General features: G+C 40.4%; 1 protein-coding gene across 1 annotated transcript; it reads left to right on the plus strand.

The window, feature by feature from the left end:
• Positions 1 to 1,036: 1,036 nt before the first annotated feature.
• Positions 1,037 to 15,813, plus strand: LOC139448164 (inactive ubiquitin carboxyl-terminal hydrolase MINDY-4B-like). Its single transcript, XM_071229684.1, has 10 exons — positions 1,037 to 1,147; positions 2,404 to 2,498; positions 4,285 to 4,450; positions 5,740 to 5,805; positions 6,336 to 6,406; positions 7,459 to 7,618; positions 9,326 to 9,412; positions 10,819 to 10,999; positions 13,602 to 13,695; positions 15,042 to 15,813. Exons 1-10 carry the CDS (start codon positions 1,037 to 1,039, stop codon positions 15,088 to 15,090), a joined length of 1,080 nt encoding a protein of 359 aa, XP_071085785.1. The 3' UTR covers positions 15,091 to 15,813.
• Positions 15,814 to 18,571: the final 2,758 nt, after the last annotated feature.

Genomic DNA, 18,571 nt, shown 5'->3' on the forward strand with positions numbered 1-18,571 from the left:
GGGAGTCACCAAACACAGGTAGGGGGCTTGCATGTGTTACAGTCGGGAGGGGAGGGGAGTGAAGACATTCTACGTAGACAGATGGCTTGGGGAGTCACCAAACACAGGTAGGGGGCTTGCATGTGTTACAGTCGGGAGGGGAGGGGAGTGAAGACATTCTACGTAGACAGATGGCTTGGGGAGTCAACAAACACAGGTAGGGGGCTGGCATGTGTTACAGTGGGGAGGGGAGTGAAGACATTCTACATAGACAGATGGCTTGGGGAGTCACCAAACACAGGTAGGGGGCTTGCATGTGTTACAGTCAGGAGGGGAGGGGAGTGAAGACATTCTACATAGACAGATGGCTTGGGGAGTCACCAAACACAGGTATGGGGGCTGGCATGTGTTACAGTGGGGAGTGGAGTGAAGACATTCTACGTAGACAGATGGCTTGGGGAGTCACCAAACACAGGTATGGGGGCTGGCATGTGTTACAGTGGGGAGGGGAGTGAAGACATTAAGCATACACAGATGGGCAGTGGAGTCACCAAACACAGGTCAGGGGCTTGCATGTGTTATAGTCGGGAAGGGAAGATTCTTGACTTTTTGCACTGAAATAATTAAACAGCAAAACAAATTATTAACTGTCTTTTCCACATTTTAATTCCGTAAACTAACCAATGTTGGAATGCCTTTTCACACTTGATAAAACTGACATTCTCCTTCCCAGCAGACAGCCGGGGGTCCTTGTTGATGCCAGCGGGGGCAGCAGGGAGACTCGGGGCTCCAGCTCACGGCGTCATCGGGGGGACACCCATCTGCCTGCAGACAGCCATTGTTAGTCACCAGGGGAACACCCATCTCACTGCGGATTATATTAAATAAATTGTTTATTAGGAGCTTGTCAATGTATGTCACGAACCAGACATTTTAAACTCCAATATATCCAGATAAAAATGCATCACTTTATTAATGCAAGCGAGGAATACTTGCATTTTCACAGTAATTCTCTGTATTGTTTTCTATGTAAGTCTTTCTCCTGCAGGATCTGCGAATGATTGTGTATGGGTCTTGTCACCACTCCTTCAGTCGGGAGTGGCAGAAGTCTAGTCTGGCCTTCCAGCACCTGGAGGGACGCTTTCCATACGGCATCAATGCTCAAAGGGTAGGTCGAGGTACAGCTACCAAACACAGGGTAGCTTCTTGTACAACATCAACACCCACAGGATAGGTACACTACTACCAAACACAGGGTCACTTCCTGTACGACATCAACACCCACTGGGTAGATACACAACTACCAAACACAGGGTCACTTCCTGTATGACATCAACACCCACTGGGTAGATACACTACTACTAAACACAGGGTCACTTCCTGTATGACATCAACACCCATTGGGTAGATACACTACTACTAAACACAGGGTCACTTTCTGTACGACATCAACACCCACTGGGTAGATACACAACTACCAAACACAGGGTCACTTCCTGTATGACATCAACACCCACTGGGTAGATACACTACTACCAAACACAGGGTCACTTCCTGTATGACATCAACACCCATTGGGTAGATACACTACTACTAAACACAGGGTCACTTCCTGTATGGCATCAACACCCATAGGGTGGTACACTACTACCAAACACAGGGTCACTTCACTAAAGCAGCAACTCATTACACTGAAGGCCAGTGTTTGATTCCCCATATGGTTACAGGAAGGTTGGGTAGCCTAGTTGTTTAAGAATTCACTCTTCGTACCAAAGGCCTGGTTTTGATTTCTCACATCTGTACAATGTGTGAAGCCCATTTCTGGTGTCCCCTGCCATGATATTGCTGGAATATTGCTAAAAGCGGCATACAAAGCAACTCACTCTCTCACCTCATATAGGTACAATGTCTAAAGCCTATTCTTGGTTTTTCCCCATCATAATATGCCTGGAATGTTATTTAAGCAGCATAAAAGCCTCCTCACACATGCTTACCGTAGTTAAGATGTGCAGGGAGTTATCTTGGACTTGAAACTAAATTCCCAAGGCAGGCAAATTGGGAAAATATGGTTATCTTGTTCAATTAGGGGACTTTTCTGAATTGTTATAAATTTCTTAATTTCAGAGCCATTTTGCATTGAATTTTAACGTTTCATTCAATGCAATAACTAAACATTAAAGCCTCTTCCTCCTTATTGGTCCTGTTATCTGTGATATACAAGTCATCTCTTCAAAGGCAAAACATCAATTATAACTATAACAGCATGAGTTTGGAAATGTTTGATTCCAATTTGGGAATTTTTACTGACATTTTCTGCCAACTTGGTACTGAATATTGGCCATCTCTGGATGTGACTGTGTGGCCATATGACCTCCTGCTACAGAAGCCAGCTTGTGATCTCGTCATGTTTGTCTGCTGCTTCAGTGTGGATCTCGAGGTCTAATGCTGTGTGTCCAAGCATTCCTCCTGAAGCACCTGCTGTTTGTCAAGGAGTACCAGTCCAGCATCTTCCTCTCCAGGTAAGATGCTGCTTTGGTCTTGGGTAAATACAGGAAACCCTGTTAATCTAGGTCCTATTTTACGACTGACATAGCATAGACTAACAACAGTCATGACGCTAAGACCATTGTAACTCCTATACTTTAACACTGACTTATGATAGTCACAGCTCTAAGACTATCGTAACTCCTATACTTTAACATTGACATATGATAGTCATAGCGCTAAGACTATCAGAACTCCTATACTTTAACATTGACTTATGATAGTCACAGCACTAAGACTATCGTAACTCCTATACTTTAACACTGACTTATGATAGTCACAGCTCTAAGACTATCGTAACTCCTATACTTTAACATTGACATATGATAGTCATAGCGCTAAGACTATCAGAACTCCTATACTTTAACACTGACTTATGATAGTCACAGCACTAAGACTATCGTAACTCCTATACTTTAACACTGACTTATGATAGTCACAGCACTAATACTATCGTAACTTCTACACTTTGACATTGACCTACAACAGTCACAGCACTAAGACTTTCGTAACTCCTATACTTTAACACTGACTTATGACAGTCACAGCACTAAGACTATCGTAACTCCCATACTTTAACATTGAATTACAGGAGTCATAGCACTAAGACTATCGTAACTCCCATACTTTAACACTGACTTATGATGGTCATAGCTCTAAGACTATCGTAACTCTCATACTTTAACATTGACTTATGATGGTCATAGCTCTAAGACTATCGTAACTCTCATACTTTAACATTGAATTACAGCAGTCATAGCACTGAGATTATCGTAAGTCCTCTACTTCAACATAGACATACGAGAGTCATAGTGCTAAGGCTATTGTAACTACTATACTTTAACATTGACATATGACAGTCATAGCACTAAGACTTTCGTAACTCCTATACTTTAACATTGACATATGATAGTCACAGCACTAAGACTATCGTAACTCCTATACTTTAACATTGACATATGATAGTCACAGCACTAAGACTATCGTAACTCCTATACTTTAACACTGACTTATGATGGTCATAGCTCTAAGACTATCGTAACTCTCATACTTTAACATTGAATTACAGCAGTCATAGCACTGAGATTATCGTAAGTCCTCTACTTCAACATAGACATACGATAGTCATAGTGCTAAGGCTATTGTAACTACTAGTATTGTTTCATTGTATGAGGACTTAGCTTCCAAACAAAAGGTTTAGTGTATTATAACAAAGAACTCATGCAGATTCTGAGCGAAAATAATTCTCCAGCAACCTCACAATATCAATCATTGGATTGTCTGGCCCTGATTCAAATATTCACAGGTAACTTCAGAATGACCTTTCATCCAACCAATCAGAGCGTCGCTTACCGGTACCAGATCAGGAAAGTGACAGATGGAATGTGTTTTTTAATTATGCAACCTCAAAATACTTAACACAGGATATTCCAAATGACACTTACAAGCTATATAACTGAATCCATACAATCTAGACCATGTTCTTTTGTTCAGTTTCCAAATTTTTAATCAATAATTTGTCAAAATATGTTTCAAAGAGTAGTCACTATTTTGAAACTAGTGCCGCAAAGTATGAGAACACCGTCACCAGAACTTTGTTTAGCCGTAGCAAGAACTAAGATCTGATTTTATGAGATTAATACCTGTATTGCAAAACACAGCCCTAAAATGAGTATGACTGAAAGTAAACATAGTATATTTGACCTTGTGATCACACGTAAACCAGTTTCACTCTGACCTTTGACATCTGCTTCCTCCCAGTGCCCTGCAACCCAACAGCTACGAGCGGCGCCGCGCCCTGATTGATGGACTGTGTGAGATGCTGTGGCAGGCTGGGGAGCGGCGGCGTTGCTGCGTGTGTCTGCAGCAGGAACACAGCTGCTTCGGCCCCGACTACAGATACCGCGTGGACAACATCACCGAGCGAGTGAGAAAGTTTATTGATGTGGCCTACCTGTTATTAGGATTTTTGTTTGTTGTTTGATGCTGCACCCAGCAAAACTCTGATGGCGGTCTGTAAATACTCAATGTTTGACTCATGTTCATTTGTATGCTTCTAGAAGAGATACAGCAAGTCTTCTGCCTCATAATTGCTTGGGAAAGTGATCGATAAGATATTACAAACTTTTCACACCGATATGGACATATTTCTGTAATTTGAGAATTTGAATTTATATTACCATGATTACAGCATTTTGGAGCAGAAAGAAAATCAACTTGAATTTGTTTGATCAAAGTTCAATTTACCTCATATGAGTGTGTCACCTGTGAAGATCCGGGTTAGAATTGGTTCCTCAGCAACTCATGCTTGTCGTAACATGCATAAGAGGCAACTTACGGGATCATATGGTCAGACTCGCTGACTTGGTTGATGCATGTCATCGATCCCAATTGTGTAGATAAAAGCTCATGATGTCAATCACTGGATTGTGTGGTCCATACTTGATTATTTACAGACGATGGTCATATAGCTGGAACATTGCGGAGTGCATCGTTTAACAACAAACAATCATATGAGTGTGTCATGAGAGTAGCTTAAATAAGAAAAATATTGTACATCACTAAGGGTGAAACATCCACTGTACCGTGATACATGGCCATCAAGACATACATCATACATAAGGACCTGTTTTGCCATCCTTTTTTTTACAAAGTACATTTTTTCACGGAAGAATAACCCCCATCTGAGTAGGGATGAATGCGAGGTTGAAGAGACTCTGGTGTCTTACAAATCAACTGTTTGGGGATCATTTTGGCCTCCCTTTTTGTGAGGAAACCAGAACAGTTAATAAGGAAGAAACAGGCAGGTGCTACGTTATCATTCATCTGAAAGTCACAAATATTTCATTTTATGGCTTTTATGTTGTTATTCTGGCATATCAAGATATGCATCGCATCATGATACATATCAGCGATAGATATTATCAGGTTTAGCCCACTAGTCCTTATTATGATAACATATAGCAAAACCCTTAAAATGATACATTTCTACTAGTCCTTAGGATACCTTTACTATTGGGCAGTTTGGCAAGGACTATAGGACTTATGCCAATTACTAATGCTGCATATCAAGGCCTTCCGTATTGTTGCACCCCTATGAATCAGCGTTTTTTAAATGATGTTATCCTCTTCGTCTCTTGTTTGGAAACACTTCACTCTTTTCTTGGTACTACAGTGTGCTTAAACAGGTCTTAGTATATGTCAATTCTGTTCCAGCTTCATCTATTTGAATTCAAGAAACTTGAAGATTTAAGGATATTTATCAGAAGGCATTTAGAACAGGTAAATATTTGTACATCAGGGAGAGCGGAAGGTCGGAGGTTCAATCCCGGCAGCGTCATACCAACAGACGTTAATAGATGGTACTTGTTGTTACCCTGACTGGCGCATATTTTGCTCGTTAGATACGTTTTGTAATACAATTGTTATCTAGCCGGACGCGGACTCATTTTGTAATCTGGATATGCTGGTCATGATTTCATGCATTTTAATACTGATAAAGCCGGACAACTTCAATCTGAATAATTTTTCAGTAGCTTTGAAATCATAGATCAACCACCTGTGAGCTTTTACACGACTTGTGAATAGTTGTGATAGACACCTGCATGTGCAGCGATAGAAATTAACTCTTTTAGTTTTCCAGTCCTTATAATGATAACATATAGCAAAACCCTTAAAATTGGCAAATTTCTACTAGTCGTTATGATACCTTAACTATTGGACAATTTGGCAAGGACTATAAGACTAGTGTCAATTTCCAATGCTGATGTATATAGTATTCAGCTCCACCTGAGTTGTCTCCCTTCCTTCAGTTCCAGGGGGACAACAGTTGTGGATGTATTCTGTTCCTGTACAGCCTTGTCCTTTCCAGAACTCTGCACAGGTCCGTATCTCTGCTAGCATCATCTCCAAGGTGCACAATCACACAATATCACAACAGGGGATGCTGGAAATGTGGGGAAGCAAACCTCCGATTTGGATTGATGAGCGAACATTTGAAGCACCAGTTTAAGCACTTGGCTACCACACCATCAGTTTAGCAAAAAAAACCATGATGTAACTAAATACTGTTGAAAACATCAGTAAACAGATCCACTTCTACCTGAGTTCTGTTGTGGTGAAACTGGTATTATTTCTCGCCCATGAAGAGATCACCCGTTTAAATTATAAACTGGTTTTATAGCAAAGCACGTGCTTATGTACTGCGTGAATAAGTTTCACAAACAAATATTGAAAACTCTAAAAATCCCTTGGCTAGTTCAACGACATTACATGTAGAAATGATAGAATACTGAGAGGCGCATAAACACACTCGATGACGCCAGCAACCCTGTTGCTAGGCTGACTTCCCATGGCATTGTTTCAATATTTCGCAAATTACGTCATAAGCTGTTGTGACGTGAATTGAAGGACCCCGTTCCACAAGGTGATCGTAGTGCAACGACAGTCATAGGTGTATGTTAGAGTATGGGAGTTATGATAACCTTAGTGCTACGATAGCTTTGTGGAATGGACTCCTGAAGTTGTAAAGGTGGTATTCAATTCATACATGTCAACGTTTGATGTGTTTGAAGTATTATTTTGTTAAGCTCATTTGGATTTTGCTGTGGATCGCATAGATGTCTGCCTATTCATACACAACAATGAAACTTTTAAAAAAGTAATGATAAGTAATAAATATAATACTAAACTCTCTCCCATGTAATACCACTTTTATTAAATTTGTGAATAGTTCTGGTATGACTCGCTTTCGCGAACTATTCAAGGATTTCATAAAATTGGTATTCGTTTGTCAAATACCAGAACTCTCTACACGAATTTCTTAAAATTGGTATTATTCGCTCGTCAGATCCCAGAACTCTTCACGAATTTGTTAAACTTGGTTTTACACGGGACCGAGTGTAGTATTCTTTATCTATGTTTGTTGTGTTGCAGAGTTCGAGAAGATATGGACATGCCAGAAGACAGCAAGTTGAAGCTGCTGACAGACATGGAGGAATGCACCCCATCTCTCATCAACCTGCTGCTGACAGGCCGCGCGGTGCCGCATCTACACAACGGAGACATCCTCTACAACAGGAGAGGCGCTCTACTGGTGGGTAGCACTGTCACGGACACGGTTGGATAGGCATGGAAAGTGGTATTGGACTCTTGTTCCTTTTGTATATTTCAGGACTTTTGTATTCACACAATTCAAAATTAATTGTGGAATGGGGATATATATTTTTTCTATTGCATGCAAGTATGCAGCTTGTCTAGAGGTCTGTGATCGGTCTTCAGAAAATGATGACAGGGTGAATATTAGGGCTAAATGTATATCAGGGAGTTTCTCTGAAGCAGTATGCCCACACAGTTTACTCTTTGTGGAATATTATACCCTGGATAAGGGGAGGGGAGACTGTTACATTACATTTTACATAATTAGGAAATAGAAACAAATGGAATGGTTTAACGGCCTCAGGGTTTTCTGTGATGCAGAAGTCCAGCTGGTATATGCAATACCCTTGACCATACACTGGCAAGGAACAAGTGTATGATCACTTTCCGATATTGAGTGCCTCTCGAAGATGATTGGTCAGTTGAAGCAACATGACGTTTACTTCCAGTGGTATTGCTTCCACTTTCATTCTAGGAGATTATCAGTTTTAAATTGTAGCATGCTAGTTAGTCTCCCGTTTCACGGTGTACATCTCTGGAAGATCAACATTTAATATCGAACCAAATCAATCGGACATGAAATATTACTACCAGTGACTTTGCAGTCGCATGACACTGAAACATTCAAGTACATCACATTAACTCATAAGTCTGAATCCATATCGGACCTACTCTAATTAATGAAGAGTGAGTGAGTGAGCGAGTATGGTTTTACGCCACTTTTAGCAATATTCCAGCAAAATCACGGCGGGGAACACCGGAAATGGGCTTCACACATTGTACCCATGTCGGGAATCGAACCTGGGTCTTCGGCTTTACGAGCGAACGCTTTAACCACTATAGGCTACCTAACCGCCCCGCTAATTAATGAAGAAAGTTAATGAAAATGGTGACTCTTACACACTGACACATACCACTGGGCATCTCCCATTTGTCAGACAGCTTAAACAACATCTTCCTGAGTTGAGAAGCAAGGCAATATCCTAATCATGGTGTATGCTGAATGGTTGGTCGATGAAATTGTACACTTCAGCTGATTATGGAGTTATCAGAATCACAATAACTCATTTGCCTTTGAAAATGCTTGCTGTTTCCACAAAAACTCTTTCTCTTAACTAGAGGAATAATGTGAATAATCATTTAACTCATTTCTTTAGATCAGTTGGAAACCCTGCTTCTAGATAATGTCAAGCGTTTTAAATATTCATGAAGCAGATTTGTTTCAATGACTTCCTAAGGCCTTCCTTTTATTTTTTATGAGGTGCTTTACAAATTTTTGGCCTAAAATTTAATGTGGGTGGTCAAAAATAAATAAATCACCTCTAAACTTCCAGATTAATACTGCTACTATTGAATGAAGAACAAACAAGTTTTAACATGACAAGGTCCCGAAAGATAACTGATTGGTGTTTTATTGTTTTAATAACTAATTGAAACACATTATTCACCACATTTCTTGAACCCCGATGATAAAATATCTTCTTTTTTAAAATAAATCTAATTGTGATACAGTCAGCAAATCTTTTTCTTTTCCTTTTCTTATCTCATTGGTGGTTTTTTTCGTCGGCCAGTCTTGTAAACCATCTAAGAAAGATATAAGGACTAAAGTGTTACAATACCCATTGTGTTTGCCTTGTTCCCTCAGAGCCAGCCTGTCCGGGGCAGCAAGCAGCGCAGCGAGGTCGGCTTCCTGTTCTGGGACAAGGGGGAGGCGGATGACGAGAGGACCGAGGTACACTGTTCACCCCTAGGTCTCTCTCACCCTGTTGGGAGATGTGGTAGCCTAGTGGTTACAGCGTTCACTCGTCAAACTGAAAGCCTGGGTTTGATTCCCCACATGGGTACAATGTGTGAAACCCATTTCTTGGGTCCCCTGCCATGGAATTGCTTGATTTTTGCCAACAACAAACTTTTATTTATGTTTATTTTATACATCTCTAAGATGAAACAAGGGTAGAAACTGACCTGTGTACAGTTCAGGGCCCCGTTCCACAAAGCCATCTTAGCGCTAAAGTGATCGTAAGTCCCATGCTTTAACACTGGCTTACGTGGTCGTAACGCTAAGATCGCTTTGTGGAACGGTGCCCTGGAGAGGACAAGGCTACAGGAAGAGCATATAACTCACTCACTAACTGGTGGTTCTGTGGGCATTACAGGGGTAGAAACTAACATATCAAGTCCACTAGTCCTCATAATGATAACTTATAGCAAAACAATTAAAAATGGCAAATTTCTACTAGTCCTTATGAAACCTTAACTATTGGTCAGTTTGGCAAGGACTACAGGACTAGTGCCAATTTCTAACGCTGCATTACACAACAGAATAAGTCCCCAGGACCCCATGTCTGTCACAAGAATAGCTGACTAAATGGAATGTGTGTGGTTATAATGTGTGACCTCGATGACGTGGACCGTTGCTCACGCTATCAACCACTGGTTTTCCTGACCTAGACTTGATTAATGACAGGCCTCTGTGATATAGCTTGATGATTGCTGTTTCAGAAAACAACATCCCAAATCACTCACATGCTCACACTTTGTTGAAAATATTATTTTCACCACATCCAAGATTATTTATATAAAAATTCATTTTTATACTATAAAACTTTACAAGGACACTTATTGATAAAGAATATTATTACAGCCCACTGCATCCACACGGATGATACATGTTATGATTAAGTATTCGTAGCCAAAATTAAGGGACACCCAAATCTGCAGTAGGCCTGGATAACTTCCAAGAGTCAGTGGGGCTGCTTATATCTATCACGTCAGGTGTTTCAGTAATGAGGAACTTACCAAATAACCCTGATACTTTGCCTGTTGGCTTGGTTTTCACTATCAGTAATAATGATGATTGTGTGTTTATGTTTGTATTGAGCATATGTTGTAAGGTACCGACAATTTAATTTTGTCACAGGGCCTGGGAGCTTTTTTTCTTTCTTTTTTTTGTTTAAATAATTAGGATAGCCTGAAAAAATATATAAGATGAAATAAAAATTGTTTGGCTCCACCATCAAAGAATGATTTTTATATATTAAGCAGTGACCAAAAATATATAGCAGTCTCCCAAATAAATTTCCAGGCCCCTCCCCAGAATATGAAATGGTGGTCCCTAACAGTATGTTGTACCTCCAGGTGGGCAGTATGTTGAAGACCCCCAAGTTCCCTGTGTGGCTGACGAAGGTGAATGGTCAGTTTGGCCTGCTGTTCAGCACCAACGTGGACCTGGTCAGTGACTGGCGAGCTGAGCACCGCTTTGCCCTGCATTACTACACGGGGCTCGTCACCCAGGAAAAGCCTGCACAGCTCACCATTGGTTAGTTGACTTGGATACACAGGAACAGGGAGATTTTATGAATGCTTCCAGTAATGCTAGTTTCACACTTATTGTAAATATGACTTTTAATGAATATAGAATATTAAAATCAAGGGGTCTGTCACATGCTGTTCTTAACATGCCATCAGCAGTTGTAGACAGTAACACTGTGACACTGTAATAAATTGTAGCTGATGGACTGCACAGCTCTCGCTGAGATCACCTTGTATAAGGAGAGATCTTTAAAAGGCTTTTAAGTATCGCCTTTTGAACACTATTCCAGTTATATCACAGCTTGTCAGCTTAATACGGGAGGAAAACCTGAAGTGATGCAGGTCTCAGATGTTTACTGCTTTGGTGAAACCCAAGAGCATGGGTATGGTGCTGACAAATCTGGAAATGTAAGAAAGGCATGTAGAATTTGGATATGTAGCTAACGCAATGATGATGGTGTTGATTCACCACTACAGCTGTAGTAAAGAAGTAGATGATCTGTAGTAAGTTTCAACATCCATATTGTCTTGTCACCCTGTGAAGATCCGGGTTAGAATTGGTCTTCAGCATGTTTGTTGTAAGAGGCGACTAACAGGATTGGTTGGTCAGACTCGCTGACTTCTGTGATGCGTGTCATCATACCCAACTGTGTAGATCGCTGCTCATGATGTCAATCACTGGACTGTCTAGTCCAGACTCAATTTTGTCAGACCGCCGTCATATATCTGGCATATTGCTGAGTGCGGCATTACACAACAAACAAACAAACAAACACAAAGTATGTTAATATTAATAATGCAAACAAACAAACAGCATTATACTATCTGTCATTAGTTTCACAGAGTGAGTCTGAGATTTTATAAATGCCTCCAGCCTTGAAGCCTTCCCACTCATTGTATACAGGATTTCGGTTGACACTCAACTTGAGTTAGTATAAACTGATTTCTGGCGAAATGAAAACTGTTAAAACAGATGTCAATCACATAGTGTTGGTGGTTGGCCATGCCAACAGCTGGTTGTAACATTGTGTTGGTGGTTGGCCATGCCAACAGCTGGTTGTAACATTGTGTTGGTGGTTGGCCATGCCAACAGCTGGTTGTAACATTGTGTTGGTGGTTAACCATGCCAACAGCTGGTTGTAACACTGTGTTGGTGGTTGACCTTGCCAACAGCTGGTTGTAACATTGTGTTGGTGGTTGACCATGTCAACAGCTGGTTGTAACATTGTGTTGGTGGTTAACCATGCCAACAGCTGGTTGTAACACTGTGTTGGTGGTTGACCTTGCCTACAGCTGGTTGTAACATTGTGTTGGTGGTTAACCATGCCAACAGCTGGTTGTAACACTGTGTTGGTGGTTGACCTTGCCTACAGCTGGTTGTAACATTGTGTTGGTGGTTAACCATGCCAACAGCAGGTTGTAACATTGTGTTGGTGGTTAGCCATGCCAACAGCTGGTTGAAACACTGTGTTGGTGGTTGACCTTGCCAACAGCTGGTTGTAACATTGTGTTGGTGGTTAACCATGCCAACAGCTGGTTGTAACATTGTGTTGGTGGTTAACCATGCCAACAGCTGGTTGTAACACTGTGTTGGTGGTTGACCTTGCCTACAGCTGGTTGTAACATTGTGTTGGTGGTTAACCATGCCAACAGCTGGTTGTAACATTGTGTTGGTGGTTGACCTTGCCAACAGCTGGTTGTAACACTGCGTTGGTGGTTGACCATGCCAACAGCTGGTTGTAACATTGTGTTGGTGGTTGACCATGCCAACAGCTGGTTGTAACATTGTGTTGGTGGTTGGCCATGTCAACAGCTGGTTGTAACATTGTGTTGGTGGTTGGCCATGCCAACAGCTGTTTGTAAGATTGTGTTGGTGGTTGGCCATGCCAACAGCTGGTTGTAAGATTGTGTTGGTGGTTTGCCATGCCAACAGCTGGTTGTAAGATTGTGTTGGTGGTTGGCCATGTCAACAGCTGGTTGTAACATTGTGTTGGTGGTTGACCTTGCCAACAGCTGGTTGTAACATTGTGTTGGTGGTTGGCCATGCCAACAGCTGGTTGTAAGATTATGTTGGTGGTTGGCCTTGCCAACAGCTGGTTGTAAGATTGTGTTGGTGGTTGACCTTACCAACAGCTGGTTGTAACATTGTGTTGGTGGTTGACCTTGCCAACAGCTGGTTGTAACATTGTGTTGGTGGTTGACCTTGCCAACAGCTGGTTGTAACATTGTGTTGGTGGTTGACCATGCCAACAGCTGGTTGTAAGATTGTGTTGGTGGTTGACCATGCCTACAGCTGGTTGTAAGATTGTGTTGGTGGTTGACCTTGCCAACAGCTGGTTGTAAGATTGTGTTGGTGGTTGGCCATGCCAACAGCTGGTTGTAAGATTGTTTTGGTGGTTGACCATTCCAACAGCTGGTTGTAAGATTGTGTTGGGGGTTGACCATGCCAGCTATTTTGAAATATGGACGATGATGTTGAAGACCTCACACATGCAGGTGACCTGCAGGTCTATGCTCGATTCTGAAACTTACAGATATCTGACCTTTATGGTAACAAAACATATACTGATGTATTGTGTGATTGTTGCTATGATGTTGTTTCATCCTAGACACCCGATACAATCGTCTACGCCCTAAGACATCGCTGCGGAGACGGGATCAGGATGACAAGATCCCTGCCCTAGAGCAGTGCATCATGACCAAGTAAGTTGGCCTGGGGACAGGGACACAGAGCTGAGATTCTATTTCATACTGAACTTATTGTTTTCTTCTTTTGGATCATACGCATGGGGATTCCGGGTTACAATTGGTAACCGACCTATGTTTGTTGTAAAAGGCAACGAAATGGATCAGGTGATCAGACTCAGTGACTCGGTTGATGCTTGTCATCGTATCCAAAATGCATGAATCGATACTCATGATAATCACTGGATTGTCTGGTTCGGACTCGATTATTTACAGACTGCCATCATATAGCTGGAATATTTCTGACTGCGGAGTAAAACTACAAACATAGAAGCAAACAATTTTGGTGGATTAAATGAATTGCAAGATTAATGCATGGGTTCTCATAGCATGCAGAGGCAGCAGCTTCTTGGACAATCTTAATGGACTCAAGTTCATGTTAAGGCTAAAGAAAATAATAGTCTTGGTTTTCATGCACCGCCCGCATCATCATAAAGTTCGCCACACGGTTCGTTTTTATTTCCATTTAAATTTTTTTTATAAAAAATCCTTAAATATTCCAAGTCCAACGGTATACAAATACTGTATTCCAGTATTTTACTCATCAAGGAATACATTTATTTAGGGAGGCCCTTTCCCGGGTTGATTGTGCACAATTGTTTATTGATTTATTGAATACACAACAGTTATTGGTTATATACTAGTTTGAACAACCCCCCTCCAAAAAAAAAAAAGACACCACCCACCCACACTTTATTTTCAAAAACATTGCCTGAGAACCAATTCTTTTATTTCTTTTATGCCTAATGTCATTTTTGTATCAAGAACAAACTTCTTTTCATACAAATTTGAATATGTTTGTGTTTTTGTATGAAACAAAATTGCCAAGATTACTGCTCGCATTCTCATGTCACGCAGTGGTAGCATCGTTTAGAATCCTTAGTAACTGAAGTTCAAGTTTTCTTTTAAAATTATGGTCAATAAGCTAAAAAATATAATAGTCTTGGTTCTCAGGTACCGCTCATTTCATCATAAAGTCTGCCACATGTTTCATTTTTATTTCCATTTTAGAAAAATATAAGAAATCCTAATACTTAAAATCAATGCAATCAAATATTGCAAAAAGTTACTTCCCTTTACATGCACAATGATTTACTGTGCATTTCGTGTTATGGCCATGGCGGCAATAGGAGTTTGAATGCTTGTTTTTGTAGGGAGGCCCTTTCTCACGTTTATGGTACACAACTGTTTATTTGTATACATACTATTTGAACGAGCAACAACCAACAAAAAATCTAGCCGCCTGCACTATATTTTCAAAAGTCATTCACACCAGGCTTCTGTGACCTGCTTGTCTGTTTCAGGTGGTACGGTGCCAATGTTCTGTGGAATGGTACTATTCCTTTCTACTGATGGTGCTGAGACAAAGAGAACCACTCTGGAATCCTGTGATCATATGATGTTGAGCCACCTGCAGGAAGAAAGTGACGTGCTCTAAATGACACTGAGTGTAAGGCGTCGCATTATTTAGTGATACTTTAACGGACATAAACCATCATACCATATAGGCATAAAAACAGACAATAGGCACAAATAATTTGCCCTGCGAGTGCCCCCAATTGTCTGTTTGGATCAAACAAGACACTTTGATTTCAGCCATCGAAGTCTGGACATACATTTACAGTACCGGTTCATGTCCAGTTTTCTTCACTCATCACCTGATTTGTTTTTGAACAAGGAAAATCCTATCTACAGTTAGCATAAGACTTCACAGATCCTCAAGTTTGGTAGCGAGTCACCAGGACTCCAAATAGCACAGGAATCTGGGTTTTTTACTATCAACTCTCTCTGTGTAAACATTTCTTTCATCCAAAACTGGCTTCCACAGGAGGTCTTGCTTGGGTGATTAGAAGTGATCTCTTCTAGGAGATACAGCTGCAGTGAAATTGCATCACAATGTTTTGCAGACCATTGTGATGTCATCGGTCACCATGATGTCACAATCAAATAACATTACTTATACCACTCATTCGGGGGCTGGTTAGCTCTACTGATTGCATTCAAGACACTAGCTATTACTGTTTACAAACTGAAAGTTTGAAGAATCTAGTTGGATGACAAATATAATCTTTTATTAACCCGTGTTGAAATATTTGACACTCAGGTGAGATTCTATAGGGGCGGTCGGGTAGCCTGGTGGTTAAAGCGTTCGCTCGTCACGCTGAAGACCCGGGTTCGATTCCCGACATGGGTACAATGTGTGAAGCCCATTTTCTGGTGTCCCCCGCCGTGATATTGCTGGAATATTGCTAAAAGCGGCGTAAAACCATACTCACTCACTCACTCACTGAGATTCTATAAGTTTGTTTGTTGTTTATCGCTGCACTCAGCAATATTCCAGCTATACGACGGTGGTCTGTAAATAATCAAGTCTGGTTCAGACAATCCAGTGATTGACATCATGGGCATCGATCTACCCAGTTGGGAGTGGATGACATGCATCAACCAAGTCAGCGAGCCTGACCACCCGATCCCGTTAGTCTTCTCTTTCAACAAGCACTGTCGCCTTTTATGGCAAGCATGGGTTGCTGAAGACCTATTCTCTCAGATTGCACGGGTCAATTCTATATGTACAGAGATGGGTCTTTGATAGTAAAATTAGTGAAATAAATGTGAGTGATTATCAATTGGGACATGCTGACATGCTATCAAGTGACCCTGACCCTGATCATCATAACAACCAACATACAGTAAACTACAGTTATAACAAACTCAAAGGGACCGCTAATTTTAGTTCCTAATAACCGTAGTTCATAATGAGCATATATACAGCATATATATGCAACAAATGGCTGGAATTAAGAAATAAGTTTGTTATGTCGGTCATTTCATTATAAGTGTGTTCGTTATTAACGTAGTTTGCTGTAGGTTGTTGGGGACCAGTTCTAACCTGTATTCCCCACTGGGGATGTGATATGAGACACACCCAGCATCTGTAACATGGCCCCGGCATGTCAGCTTCTTGTTGCTCTGTACTTCCTTTTATTGTTAAGCCAATCATGTTTGTGGTAGGATAGCAAATTATTAACACTTTTGCCAAAAATGTCATTCCAATGTCTTCCATTCCAATCCATGGCAAGACTATAAACCAGTTTTCCAATGTAATCTTTGGAGAATATATTGATTATTGAGATGGGTTTTTTTATTCATGCTTTCTGTTTATCAATTCCCATGGCAGTTCAAAGCATTGAACACGAATGAATCAATCTTGCCAGTTTTTAAAGGCACTGTTAAACTGAAAGAATCGTAGTATTAATTAAATTTGGGTTAAACCATCATACACTTGGAGATGTTAATGTTCTCTAAATTTGAGGCTATTTTCCCCCACGGTCTTTCATGTGACTTTCTTCAGTTGATTGAAACCACATATTATGTACTGGAATGTAAACTGTTGTGGTTACTCTTCTTGTCAGTGCTTTATACCATGTGCTTTGCTTCATTTCTGTTTGAGCTGTGCTCCTGTCAACTATGTTGTTTCATATTGTAGTCATATTGATGTTATTAGGTAATGGAGAAATAAATCACTGGAATCTGTTGATGCCAGAACTAGAATCAACATGCCCGGGTTTGACTATGCTATGATTAAATAATAATTTCTCAATAATTTTGCATATTGCATAATCACTTAGGCTTAAAAAAATAAAAGAATTGGTTCTCAGGCAATGGTTTTTGAAAATATAATGCGGTCAGTGTCCTTTTTTTTCTTCCTTTCTTTTTTTGGGGGGGTGGGGGGTCAAACTAGAAAGCAGTAACCAATAAACAGTTGTGTAATCAATAAACAGTTGTGTAATCAATAAACAGTTGTGTAATCAATAAACAATTGTGTACAATCAGCCTGGGAAAGGGCCTCCCTACATAAATGTATTCCTTGATGAGTAAAATACTGGAATACAGTATTTGACTACCGATGGACTTGGAATATTTAAGGATTTTGGTTGTTGTTGTTTTTAAATGGAAATAAACATGAAACGTGTGGCAAACTTTATGATGATGCGTGCGGTGCCTGAGAACCAAGACTATTATTTGTTTTAGCCTAATAGGCCATTTCTTTCTTTTATATGTTGGTTTACAGATTTTGTCTCTCAAAATTTTAAGTGCTGCATGCATGTGCGCACCTGCACACGCACAATGTCATGATGGCCAGGATCCTGGACAATTAGTTATACATGCAGTCGTGGTGAGTTTAATATTGTATGTTGGGAATGCATGAAAACAATTTGTGGTATACTTTATTGCTAAGTGCTAAGTAGGCACTAAATAAAAACCTCTCAAATGAGAATTATATTTTTCAACTTTCCATATTTTTATGGTCGGCATATCTGTAAACCAATTAATAAGAAGAACATGGCATATATGCGTCAGTTTTACTGGTTTAAATGGTTAGTGAGTCCCGGCCCAGAAACAACAGCAACAACATCATCATAATGGCTTGCATGGGCGGATACAGAGGAGGGGTGCACCCCCCCCTTTTTATTTCGAAAAAAATCTTTATTTCTGTATAAATTACCACCAAAGACAATACATAGATCTTAATTGTGCACCCCCCATTTTCATAAAAGCTGTATCTGCCCATGGCGTGAATGTTTGTGGTAACAGATAGTGATAGTGGTTTTTAAATAATTGTGTTTTTGTATTTTCACTTTATTATATTTTTAAAGGATTATATTGTGTGATAACTGTGTCCATTAGTTTATGAAAAATTGAAGGTTTTACGGATAAAGATTCATTTTGAGTCGTCATGTTAAATGTAGATACCGTATTCGACGTAATAAGCGCCCTGCTCTAATAAGCGCCCACGGCGATATTTGCTAATATATTGGCTAGTGAACAATCC

The sequence above is a fragment of the Haliotis cracherodii genome, unplaced genomic scaffold (assembly GCF_022045235.1).
Source record: "Haliotis cracherodii isolate W230 unplaced genomic scaffold, xgHalCrac1.p SCAF_7, whole genome shotgun sequence".
In the NCBI taxonomy this organism is placed as follows: domain Eukaryota; kingdom Metazoa; phylum Mollusca; class Gastropoda; order Lepetellida; family Haliotidae; genus Haliotis; species Haliotis cracherodii.

Excerpts from the sequence above, each read along its gene's own strand:
- LOC139448164 (XM_071229684.1), top strand. The coding sequence starts at position 1,037 with ATGATTGTGTATGGGTCTTGTCACCACTCCTTCAGTCGGGAGTGGCAG. Across the intron at positions 4,451-5,739 it reads TGGACAACATCACCGAGCGA|CTTCATCTATTTGAATTCAA; the intron begins GTGAGAAAGTTT and ends ATTCTGTTCCAG. Across the intron at positions 9,413-10,818 it reads CGGATGACGAGAGGACCGAG|GTGGGCAGTATGTTGAAGAC; the intron begins GTACACTGTTCA and ends TTGTACCTCCAG.